The 11,767-nt window shown below is 43.1% G+C and overlaps 3 protein-coding genes across 3 annotated transcripts in view; all 3 read left to right on the top strand.

Annotated features, from left to right (window-relative positions):
• Positions 1-137: 137 nt before the first annotated feature.
• LOC135344296 (tripartite motif-containing protein 3-like) lies at positions 138-2,369 on the top strand. The gene has a single exon (XM_064541463.1). It carries the CDS (start codon positions 138-140, stop codon positions 2,295-2,297), a length of 2,160 nt encoding a protein of 719 aa, XP_064397533.1. The 3' UTR covers positions 2,298-2,369.
• A 319-nt stretch (positions 2,370-2,688) lies between these two features.
• Positions 2,689-11,767, top strand: part of LOC135343573 (DNA replication licensing factor MCM6-like) — a 42,482-nt gene continuing 33,403 nt past the window's right edge. The window contains exon 1 of the mRNA XM_064540548.1: positions 2,689-3,152. Coding sequence (XP_064396618.1) covers positions 3,000-3,152 — 153 coding nt within the window. The 5' untranslated portion in view covers positions 2,689-2,999. The remainder of the gene's footprint in view (positions 3,153-11,767) is intronic.
• Positions 6,404-8,961, top strand: LOC135344280 (tripartite motif-containing protein 3-like). Its single transcript, XM_064541446.1, has 2 exons — positions 6,404-6,727; positions 6,760-8,961. Exons 1-2 carry the CDS (start codon positions 6,404-6,406, stop codon positions 8,959-8,961), a joined length of 2,526 nt encoding a protein of 841 aa, XP_064397516.1.

The following is an 11,767-nucleotide window of genomic DNA, read 5'->3' as shown; positions in this document are numbered from 1 at the left end:
TAACCTAATTGATCACTTAGTGCAAACTATTATTCACAGATTCAATTTCTAGCGAAGTTGCTATTTAATTTTATATTAGAATAGTTTCATGCTTTTATAAATGTTGTACAAATGCATTCCCCAGATCTTAACTAAAGATGGCAGAAGGACCTGATCCAGTTGTTGCTGATCTCGAGCAAGAAGTAACCTGTGGCATCTGTCATGACCGCTACCAGGAGCCAAAGCTGCTCCCTTGTTGTCACTACTACTGCAAGCAATGCATCCTCACACTCTCCAGTCGCTACCGACCCAACCAGCCGTTCCCCTGCCCCGACTGTCGTGAGCCCACTCTATTGCCAGACAACAACCCTGACAAACTGACTACTGCGTTCTTCATCACCCGGATGAAAGCACTCCACTCGAGGATGGAGAAAGCCCACGGCAAGTTAGAGACCACCTGCGAAATGTGCTCTGGGGGAAAGGTCACTGCATTCTGCCGACAGTGTGTCAGTTTTATCTGTGACGATTGTGTGAAGTCTCATAAAATGAAAGTATTTTCCGGACATGCTATCTCCACTCTGGACGAGCTCAAACAGGGCGGAGTCAAAGAACTAACATTCGAAAGCCCACCACCCCCAAAATGTGAAGATCACGAAGAGCCAAAAAAGATTTTCTGTTTCGATTGCAACAAGCTCATCTGTCGAGACTGTATCGTTATTGAACATGCTGGACACAATTACGAATTTGTAAAGAAAGCTGCCCCCGCAACTCGCAAAAAGCTGACGGAGCACCTCTCCCCACTCAAGAACTTACTGCCTGATCTGAGCACCGCTGTGAATCAAGTGAAAGGAACTAAACAAAAGATCCAGGCCCAGAAAGAACTGACAGAGAGACAAGTGAATGCCAAGTTCCAGGAGCTACACGATATTCTCGATCGATGCAAGGTTCGTGTTTTACGAGAATCTTCTGCTTTGGCTGATTCAAAGATGGAGAAGCTGACAGTTCAAGAGAAGGGTCTGGACCTGTCCCTGGGCACTGCTCAGAGTTTGATTGACTTTGTAGAGCGTACACTGGAGAATGCAAGTGATGAAGAACTGATTACGATGCAAGAGCAGGTGGTGAGTCGAATCGATGCCGAGGTAGTGAAGCGAGGGAAGGAAGCAGCCAATCCTGATCCAGTGGAGAAAGATGATTTTGGAGTTGAAGTGTTTGTTTGTGAGGATCTCAAGAAGTTGTGTGAGAACAATGTTGTAGTTTATCCTTCTGTGAGGGGTGATGGTGTGAAGATGGCTGAAGTTGACAAATGTGCAAATCTGAATGTCTATATCAGTTCAAAACAAGGCAAACCACAAGCAGTACTGAAATCGCTAGTTGATCAATCGACCCAACAATTGCAAGCAGTGCCTGTGAGGGGTGGAGTGTACAGTGTTGAGTACACCCCTAGGGTACGTGGTCGACACCATCTCCTGATCTCAGTGGATGACCAGCCCATCCCAGGAAGCCCCTTCTCTGTGTTCATCAAAATACCCCCCACCAAGCTGGACAAACCAGTGAAGGTGATAAGAGGAATCGACAACCCTCAGTATATGGCATTCAACTCATCAGAAGAACTGATTGTAACTGACTGGAACGGTGATGTTTTGGTGTTTGGCAAGAAAGGAAAACAAATTCGTAGCATCAGCAAATCACAGCATGGGTTCGGCTATATCTTTGGTGTGGCAGTAGACAAGGAGGACAACATCTATGTCTGTGATAGCGGCAATAACTCTGTGTACAAGTTCAACAAAAGAGAAGATCTGTTGAAGAGGTTTGGGACGAAGGGATGTGGTCCAAAGGAACTTAACTACCCTCGAGGGATAGCAGTCGCTGGTGATCAAGTGTTTGTGTGCGATCGAAAGAATAGCAGAGTCCAAGTGTTGACGACAGATCTGGAGCTAGTCAAGCAGATTGGTTCATACGGAACTGGTAATGAGCATTTTAACAAACCAGAGGATGTCGCAGTGGACAATGAACAAATGGTGTATGTCACTGACTGTTATAATCATCGTGTTCAAGTGCTCACTATGGATGGTCGGTTTATTCGCTCGATTGGAAAGAAAGGAAGTGGACAAGGAGATCTGTCTTGCCCTCATGGTGTGTGTGTCACTGGTTTTGTTTATGTTGCTGGTTTTGATAACTATCGTGTGTCAGTGTTCACTAAAGACGGTCAGTTTGTCGCATCATTTGGTAATGGTCATATCACTCCTCCTTTTGGAGTAGCTGTGGACAGTGATGGTTTTGTTTATGTGCGCAGTAAAGAATCTGTTGTTATATTTTAGTTATTATTTGTGTGTGTGGGCAGTAGCAATCTGTGTTTTATGTGTATGTAATAATTTACTTTTGATTGAGAAGCAGTTAGTTCTACTGACGATCTTTACCTGCCTGCTGCCTATATTGGGAAAGATAGTTTGTGATTGTGTTATGAGGATCTTTACCATCTTATTACAAGTGAAAATGGACAAGTACCTAGCACACTCTGTATCTGAAGCTGCATCAGTTGCATGGACCCATTATACAACTACAGAGAGAGCAGAGCCACTGCTTGCGAGACTCCACTATCAATCAGATCTCAATAACCTCACTAAAAGTGACAATCTCAATGAACAAGATGAAGTACCGGTACCCACTGATGACCAACCAAGCTCTAAAGATGGACAATTTGACCTCTACACGGCCCAGTCCCTAGTTTGTGAGCTCAACAAACAGGTGATGATGTTTCAAGCATTAGCAGCAGAAGCCACGTTCATTACACAGCAAGCTACATTTGAAGTACAAGAGCAACCCCTCCCCGGCCCCCCAGATGATGAAGCCAGAGAAATGCAAGACATCCCTGAAAATATTACGATAGAAACCGTTGTATCACAAGACACCACATGGCAGCAAAGTGATGAAGTCATAGCAACGCAAGACAACTCTCTGCAGTATTTGGCCGAAGTATTTTTTGAGTCAACTTATTCACCCACAGGGTTCGTGAACTCTCAATGTCCAAGGTGGGTACTCTGCTACGCATCAGTGGGCAAGTGGTACGGACGCACCCTGTCCATCCCGAGCTGACCAATGGGACGTTCCTCTGTCTCGAGTGTCAGACGGTCATCTCTGATGTTGAGCAGCAGTTCAAGTTTACACAACCAACAGTGAGTGCTTCACATCATTAATTTATTTACTGATTCAGTCCGTATCCTAGGTGATGTCCAGTAATTATATTATATAATTACTTCCCCCAGGCACTATTCTTATAATCTACTTCCTCAGCAGATTTGAATTGATACGATGCATGGTTTATGTACCCTAGCTGCAACTGTGCAATGAAAAGCAAAATCATAATTAACCCAAGTATGAACTAAAACTTTTTTCTGGCTATCTAATTGAATTATGGTTTTGTTGTCTACACTGGTATGTCAATGTGTATGACAGGTGCACTGTTAGTGGTGGTTTAGTGGGTGAGTGCTCTAATATCTGCATGAAGACACGCTTTAAATGTAAATTAAGCGCTGCTGTCTTTTTCCATTTTTTAGCTATTTGGGGTTCAATACTGAGCATGTGCAGTTTTTCTGTTCCACTCTACTGTCCCTTTTCTGCCATTCCACTGCCCATGATTATTATTATAGTGTAGCAATAGCTGCATTTGTATTTTTGAGTGTGACACCTTGACCTAGTGTGTTGATTGATGCTCCCCCTCCTCCACAGGTGACTGACTATGCCATCGCTAGGCGTATTGTGGACCTCCACAGTCACAAGACAGAGGCAGTGGAGCGTGTCTATTCCCTCGTGAGTGGTGCAGACGGGGGGAGGGTTGTAGTTATGGCATGAATAATATACCAGCCTTTTTGCTTGAATAAGTTATGGTAAATTTAAAGTTCTTCGTTACAATTATCGTAAAAAACCGCGGAGATACATGGTTTTTAGATGGTGTACTATATTAGCTAGTATAGGTAATTAATCAGTTGCAAATCAATACGTCATTGTACCACTGTGACCCCGCCCCCTTCAGGAGGAGATCCAACGCTACGTATTGTTTGCTCGGCAGTTCAAGCCTCGTATCAGCCCCACCTCTGGTGAGTACATGGTGGAGCAGTACAAGAAGTTACGGCAGAGAGACTGCTCGGGCGTGGCTCGGTCGTCATGGAGAATCATCGTGAGACAGCTGGAGAGTTTGATACGACTCGCGGAGGCCATGGCCAGGATTCACTGCTCTGATGAGGTGTGTGGAGTGTGAAGAGTGAGGGGTGTGTGTGGGTGTAGAGTGGCCTGTGTGGGTGATTTTGTAGGTGTGTGTACAGAATACAACTTATGATTTGTTGGATATTATATTATGATGGTCATCAGGTTCATTACATGACTATACATGCCTCAGGTACAACCCAAGCATGTGAAGGAAGGCTTTCGTTTGCTCAATAAGTCTATTATTCGTGTGGAGACTCCTGACATCAACTTTGACGAGGATAAACAGATCATCAATGGTGGGTGGTGTCATTATACTGTGGCTCTTAACATCAAGTAATAATTATTCCCTTGAGAAAATAAATTCTGGCTGATATTAAACGTGCTTAACAATTGCTTTTAGACCAAAGGCTAGTAATAAATGGTGTGTTTCGCTAACAAACTTACTTGAGTGTCCATGCATAACTTTTCTCAATTTCTAGCATTTTCATAACTTTACACACATGTGCATTACTGTAGGCAATGATGAGGACTGCATGACCAATGGCGAGAATGGTGTCAATGCCGAGAATGGAGTGAACGGCCACACTCCAATAGACCAATCAGATCCATCCACCCAACCGCCAGTGAAGACCAAGAAGATACGAGTTACATATGAAGAATATCGTATCATCTCCAACCTGCTCATCCTGCACATGCGTCAGAGCGAGGAGGCAGACAAAGGTGCAGCTGTCAGTAGTAAACCCCTCTATAGCGAACACCTTTGGGGAACAATTAAATGTTGGCCCTTATTGACTGAGGGTTTGTTTAGTACACAAGCTGTTTATTTGGCGTGGCCTTTATATCTGGGTTAGCCTTTCTTCATGAGTGGCCATTAAAAGGCTGTAGTGTTGATTGCTGTATGTACACTGATCACTTCAGCTACATTATGTTTGTTTGTAACTATATACACTACGACTTGGCTTTGATTTATACCCACTGATTGTGACAGTTTGAAATACATGCTTTGGTGTGATAGGGGTATTAATGCTACATCAAGTACACTCCTCCCCCCTCCAGATTCTAGCGGAGTTCGTGAAGGTGACCTAGTGAACTGGTACCTGAAGGAGGTGGCTGATGATATAGAGAATGTGGAGGAGCTGACGGAGAAGAAGCTCCTCGTGGAGAAGGTCATCGAGAGACTTGTGCAACATGTGAGTCAATCATGAGTGCACGTGCAGTTAGCCTCGTCTCCATGGGCCCATTTGTCTCTAATGTAAAGCTAGGTGGAAAGTTTTACAAAAAGTACATGCATGGTCCTCGTAGCATTTGTACATGATTCTTTTCGCAGTTTGTTTGAGATTTTGTGCACTAGTAGTGTATTGGTATGTGCGTATTGCATGCTGATTAAAACGATACTTTTGTGCTTAATCAGAATTGCGTTTTTTGTGTGTAGGACCACATTCTGTTGCCGTTGGTGATGGGGGAGGAGTCAGACGAAGATCCATTCCTGGTGGTTCATCCCAACTACGTCGTTGAGACATGAACACATCGAACATTAGTTTGTTCAACGACTTATAAACTTGGCAAACATTTTTACCAGTTATATACATGTACATGTATTGAACACATACTTATAATTATGCATTCCTCAATATTTGTGTACCTAGTACGCTGATAATTATAATTTTAAATTGAAAGATACCAAGACAGCTTTTAATAGAAGCATCCCTAGCCTCCTACAAGGCCTCCATCTTCAGTGTGGCCTGGGATCAAGGCATCTCATGCCCAGTGCTCAGGGAGATATCAATGTTGCTACCAAGTTGTGTAGAATTGTTGTACATACATGTACATGTACTTTCATATTGAAAGAAAGTGTGGGCCAGTGTTGAAACAAAAAAGTGGGCGTATCTGGTCAGATTTATAACATTGTGTAATGGGCGTAGCATGTACCAGTACAAGGTACATGCAAAACTAATTAATTAAAGGCTTGTAATTGTTGAAATTGGATCTAGGAAGTTCTTATAAATAGTAGGTAAGTTTTTTCAGGTACCCATTTTTTCAACTAGCTGCAGAGGTCTAGCTTAGCTTGACCTAATTGATCACTTAGTGCAAACTATTATTCACAGATTCAACATTCTTGTATACTCAATTTCTAGCGAAGTTGCTATTTAATTTTTATATTAGAATAGTTTCATGCTTTTATAAATGTTGTACAAATGCATTCCCCAGATCTTAACTAACGATGGCCGAAAGACCTGATCCAGTTGTTGCTGATCTCAAGCAAGAGGTGACCTGTGGCATCTGTCATGACCGCTACCAGGAGCCAAAGCTGCTCCCTTGTTGTCACTACTACTGCAAGCAATGCATCCTCACACTCTCCAGTCGCTACCGACCCAACCAGCCGTTCCCCTGCCCCGACTGTCGTGAGCCCACTCTATTGCCAGACAACAACCCTGACAGACTGCCCACTGCGTTCTTCATCAACCGGATGAAAGCACTCCACTCGAGGATGGAGAAAGCCCACGGAAAATTGGAGGCCACTTGTGAAATGTGCTCTGCCGACAATGTGTCAATTTCATCTGTGAAGATTGTGTGAAGTCTCATAAACGATTGAGAGTATTTACCGGACATGCCATCTCCACTCTGGACGAGCTCAAACAGGGCGGAGTGAAAGAACTAACATTCGAAAGCCCACCACCCCCAAAATGTGAAGATCACGAAGAACTGAAAAAGATTTTCTGTTTTGATTGCAACAAGCTCATCTGTCGAGACTGTATCGTTATTGAACATGCTGGACACAATTACCCTGACAGACTGACTACTGCGTTCTTCATCACCCGGATGAAAGCACTCCACTCGAGGATGGAGAAAGCCCACGGCAAGTTAGAGACCACCTGCGAAATGTGCTCTGGGGGAAAGGTCACTGCATTCTGCCGACAGTGTGTCAGTTTTATCTGTGACGATTGTGTGAAGTCTCATAAAATGAAAGTATTTGCCGGACATGCTATCTCCACTCTGGACGAGCTCAAACAGGGCGGAGTGAAAGAACTAACATTCGAAAGCCCACCACCCCCAAAATGTGAAGATCACGAAGAGCCAAAAAAGATTTTCTGTTTCGATTGCAACAAGCTCATCTGTCGAGACTGTATCGTTATTGAACATGCTGGACACAATTACGAATTTGTAAAGAAAGCTGCCCCCGCAACTCGCAAAAAGCTGACGGAGCACCTCTCCCCACTCAAGAACTTACTGCCTGATCTGAGCACCGCTGTGAATCAAGTGAAAGGAACTAAACAGAATATCCAGTCCCAGAAAGAACTGACAGAGAGACAAGTGAATGCCAAGTTCCATGAGCTACACGATATTCTCGATCGATGCAAGGTTCGTGTTTTACGAGAATCTTCTGCTTTGGCTGATTCAAAAATGGAAAAGCTGACGATTCAAGAGAAGGGTCTGGACCTGTCCCTGGGTACTGCTCAGAGTTTGATTGACTTTGTAGAGCGTACACTGGAGATTGCAAGTGATGAAGAACTGATTACGATGCAAGAGCAGGTGGTGAGTCGAATCGATGCCGAGGTGGTGAAGCGAGGGAAGGAAGCAGCCAATCCTGATCCAGTGGAGAAAGATGATCTTGGAGTTGAAATTTTTGTTTGTGAAGATCTCAAGAATTTGTTGTGTGTGAAGAACGTTTTTGTGTATGACGGTAAAGTGGATCCAACAAAGTGCACTGTGGAAGGAGATGGAGCTAAAAATGCTGAAATCGATAATCCTGCTTGCTTTTCAATCAATACACACCAGCCACGAAAATGTTCTTCAAAAATTAAAGTAACTCTAAAATCGCTAGTTGATGAATCATCTCAACAATTGCAAGCAGTGCCTGTGAGGGGTGAAGTGTACAGCGTTGAGTACACCCCTAGGGTACGTGGTCGACACCACCTCCTGATCTCAGTGGACGACCAGCCTATTCCAGGAAGCCCCTTCGCCGTGCCCGTCAAAATACCCCCCACCAAGCTGGACAAACCAGTGAGGGTGATAAGAGGAATCAACAACCCTCGATATATGGTATTCAACTCATCAGAAGAACTGATTGTAACTGACTGGAACGGTGATGTTTTGATGTTTGACAAGAAAGGAAAACAAATTCAAAGCATCAGCAAATCAAAGCATGGGTTTGGCTTTATCTGTGGTGTGGCAGTAGACAAGGAGGACAAGGAGGACAACATCTATGTCTGTGATAGTACCAAACACTGTGTGTACAAGTTCAACAAAAGAGGAGATCTGCTGAAGAGGTTTGGGACGAAGGGAAGTGGTCCAAAGGAACTCAACTACCCTCGAGGGATAGCAGTCGCTGGTGATCAAGTGTTTGTGTGCGATCGAAAGAATAGCAGAGTCCAAGTGTTGACGACAGATCTGGAGCTAGTCAAGCAGATTGGTTCATACGGAACTGGTAATGGACATTTTAACAAACCAGAGGATGTTACAGTGGACAATGAACAAATGATGTATGTCACTGACTGTTATAATCATCGTGTTCAAGTGCTCACTATGGATGGTCGGTTTATTCGCTCGATTGATAAGAAAGGAAGTGGACAAGGAGATCTGTCTTACCCTTATGGTGTGTGTGTCACTGGTTTTGTTTATGTTGTTGAGGATACTAACAATCGTGTGTCAGTGTTCACTAAAGACGGTCAGTTTGTCACATCATTTGGTAATGGTCGTATCACTAATCTTTATGGAGTAGCTGTGGACAGTGATGGTTTTGTATATGTGCGCAGTCAACAATCTGTTGTTATCTTTTAGTCTACAAATGGGTTTTTGGTTTTCTTATAATGTACAATATTTGTGTGTGTGCAGTAGTGAGTGTGTTACACTATCATCTAGGTAATGTTTTGATTGAACATTTTATGAAGTTCACAATGTGCAAAAATTAGACTTGAATATAATTTATCATTATGATGATCATTTATTTATCATGTGAGTCAAACTGTGACAGTCAGTGCATTCTTCCAGTCTTAGTTGAGAGTGTTGTGCTGCTGTAGTGGTATGGTGACTTGAGCAGTACGTGTCTGTGTCTGCCAGTACGACTCCCATCTCTGACCAGTGTTTCCATGGGCACCAAGTCGAGTGTGCTGATTGCTAGCGTATAGATATCCTCTTCTTCAGATTGGGAGTTGGCAGCTGGTGCGCTCTGTGCGTGTGGGGGGGGCAGTGTGTGCATGTGGGGGGTAGGAGTCAGTGACAGTTATAAAGCAATAGTCTATCTACAAATACAAATGAAGGGTAAGCTCCACATAATACTTACTCGGGGAAAATACGCCCACGAAGTACATTAACACAATAATAATTATGTACAGTTGTACATCAACAATGGTAAATTGCAGAGGCCGGTGAATATGATTACTGTTGTCACAACACAATCACACCCACTGCATGGTACCTTGCTTTTCTGTGCAATGCTTTGCCGGGAAGTCAAGGAGCACCCTCTGACAGCGTATCCATGACGCCAGGCTCAAGGGTATCATTCAGGACCATTCCTCATCATCGCTAAGTAAATTGTCTTGTGATTCTGCCCGTCTATTCAAACTGAGCTGTCTCCCTCGGTGGAAAATGACTGACGATCAATCATCATCATCTTTTCAAATGATCCTCTTCTATTTGCCCCTCCATTAGACGGTGGCTCCCTCGCAGTCTCTCTATCAATACTCTCTGTCACTGTGCTAGCTTTGGTGGTGGGTTGAGGGAGGATATAGTGTCGACCGTATATATCATAATCGAATATCATCTCTTGTGGTTTGTTGGATCTGGTGTAAGGGTGGGGCGTTGGTGAAGGTGAAGGTGTGCTGGATGGGGGAGGAGTGGTCTATGCTGACGTAGGAGCTGTTGATAAATGTTTCCTCTTGTGGACTGTGGTCGAGGGAGTAGATGGTGTGCAGTGAGTGCCTGTTGTCTTCCTATAGGGAAGGAACACACACACTCAATTCTAGATCTATAGCTGGAGATTGTTAATGCAATTTGCAAATACTAGCCATATAATTATTACTACTTTCCACAAACAATTATTTTGCATGCACACAGTGAATGGGAGAGAAATGTGATTAACCACTTCAATCCAACCACCCAGTGCAATTACATTGTTATACAATAGAGATACATGAATGTGCACAATAACATTGCAGAACCACTTGGAAAATCACTAAGGGGACTCTATAACTTGCGTACCGTTGGTCCAATCAATTGATTTTTTCTGTAAGCTTAGAGAGTACACTTTAAGATGATAATAACATTGTGTTTATGGAGACTATTTTGCACTTTTAATCCACCTATAGCCCACGCTTTTTTGTCAAAACGGCCTTGGAAATTACCAATTATGCCATCTGAAAGAAGTAACTTTGAGCTATCAGAAAATCATTAAACAGTTGAATCAAACCCAAATTATAGCCCTAAAGATACTTACGTTGTGGGTAGTAATTGTTGCCACCAGAGAGGCACTGAGCTGCACGGAGAGAGAGAGAGAGAGAGAGAGAGAGAGAGGGGGGGGGGGAGTCTGTACCATATACAGTCTCTGCAATATTACTAGTGCAACTAGTGTTCAAGCTGGCGCTGTGCTAATGCCTCTCGCCATGTTTTTGCTTTCGCTCAAAAGTATTAGAGTGTTATCTATAATGAATTTTATATTAAAGTTAGCTTATCTATATAAAGTCACTGAGAAGAAAAGACTTATTTACATGCATCTATTGTTGTTATTTATTGTATTATGTGGCTTACCAGGACCTCAAGAAAGAAGAAAATTGATTCTTCCAGGATCTGTAGTTCAGTGTATATAATATCTAAGAAGAAAAGACCTGTGTACATGCATATTGTTATCTATATTGTTATATGGTAGTGTTTTGTGGCTTACCAGGCCCTCAAGACAAAGATGATTCTGCTAGGAGAATCTGGATCTGGATCTTGGATATCACACATGGGGAATGAGCGCGCATGCGCATTACATCCACAGGAATAATTAAAGGGTGTGTCCAAAGAGATCAATTTCACAAATGTCTACTGCTAGCTAGCTGTTTTAACAGATATTTTCTGAGTATTGTAGCTAACAAAAAGCTAACGCTTTAGTGCAAGGCTAACTCATATGTTGAATAGAAAGTTTGTGCGGACAGATGATGCTATGAAAGATTCTGAAGAGACTGCAACAGCCTTCAATGTGAGTCAAACTAGCCATAACTCGAGAAAGAAGCTTTAGTTTGCTAATCCACGAATCAAAATCCAAGAGAACGTGGCTAGAAGCCTATAGAAGCTGTTAGTTTTCGTCGCATTGCAACCGTTGAGCAGTTATAGCTGGAATACACACACACACACACAGACAGACAGACAGACACACACACAGACAGCTTTACCGTATCCCTCGTGCGGCTACGCCTCGAGGCATAAATAGTACCAGCTACAAGTGGCAGGAATTGTGATGGAAAGGGAAAGGCACTCACTATTTTGTGAGCATCTTGAACACTTTTTTCGTATTCATAAAGATCTACTAGATGCACATAGATCCTAGAATCATTATTTCAAGGACAGTGGTCATGCATTTGTATTTTATTCACTAACTTCACATCAG

The sequence above is a fragment of the Halichondria panicea genome, chromosome 11 (assembly GCF_963675165.1).
Source record: "Halichondria panicea chromosome 11, odHalPani1.1, whole genome shotgun sequence".
NCBI lineage: Eukaryota > Metazoa > Porifera > Demospongiae > Suberitida > Halichondriidae > Halichondria > Halichondria panicea.
The sequence above is the reverse complement of the archived record's forward strand: the minus strand, read 5'-3'. Positions and strand labels throughout refer to the sequence as shown.

What these genes read in the sequence shown, in the direction of transcription:
- LOC135344296 (XM_064541463.1), top strand. Translation starts at nt 138, where the DNA reads ATGGCAGAAGGACCTGATCCAGTTGTTGCTGATCTCGAGCAAGAAGTA.
- LOC135344280 (XM_064541446.1), top strand. Translation starts at nt 6,404, where the DNA reads ATGGCCGAAAGACCTGATCCAGTTGTTGCTGATCTCAAGCAAGAGGTG. An exon ending in AAATGTGCTCTGCCGACAAT is followed by an intron (nt 6,728 to 6,759) that starts GTGTCAATTTCA and finishes GATTGTGTGAAG; the next exon opens with TCTCATAAACGATTGAGAGT.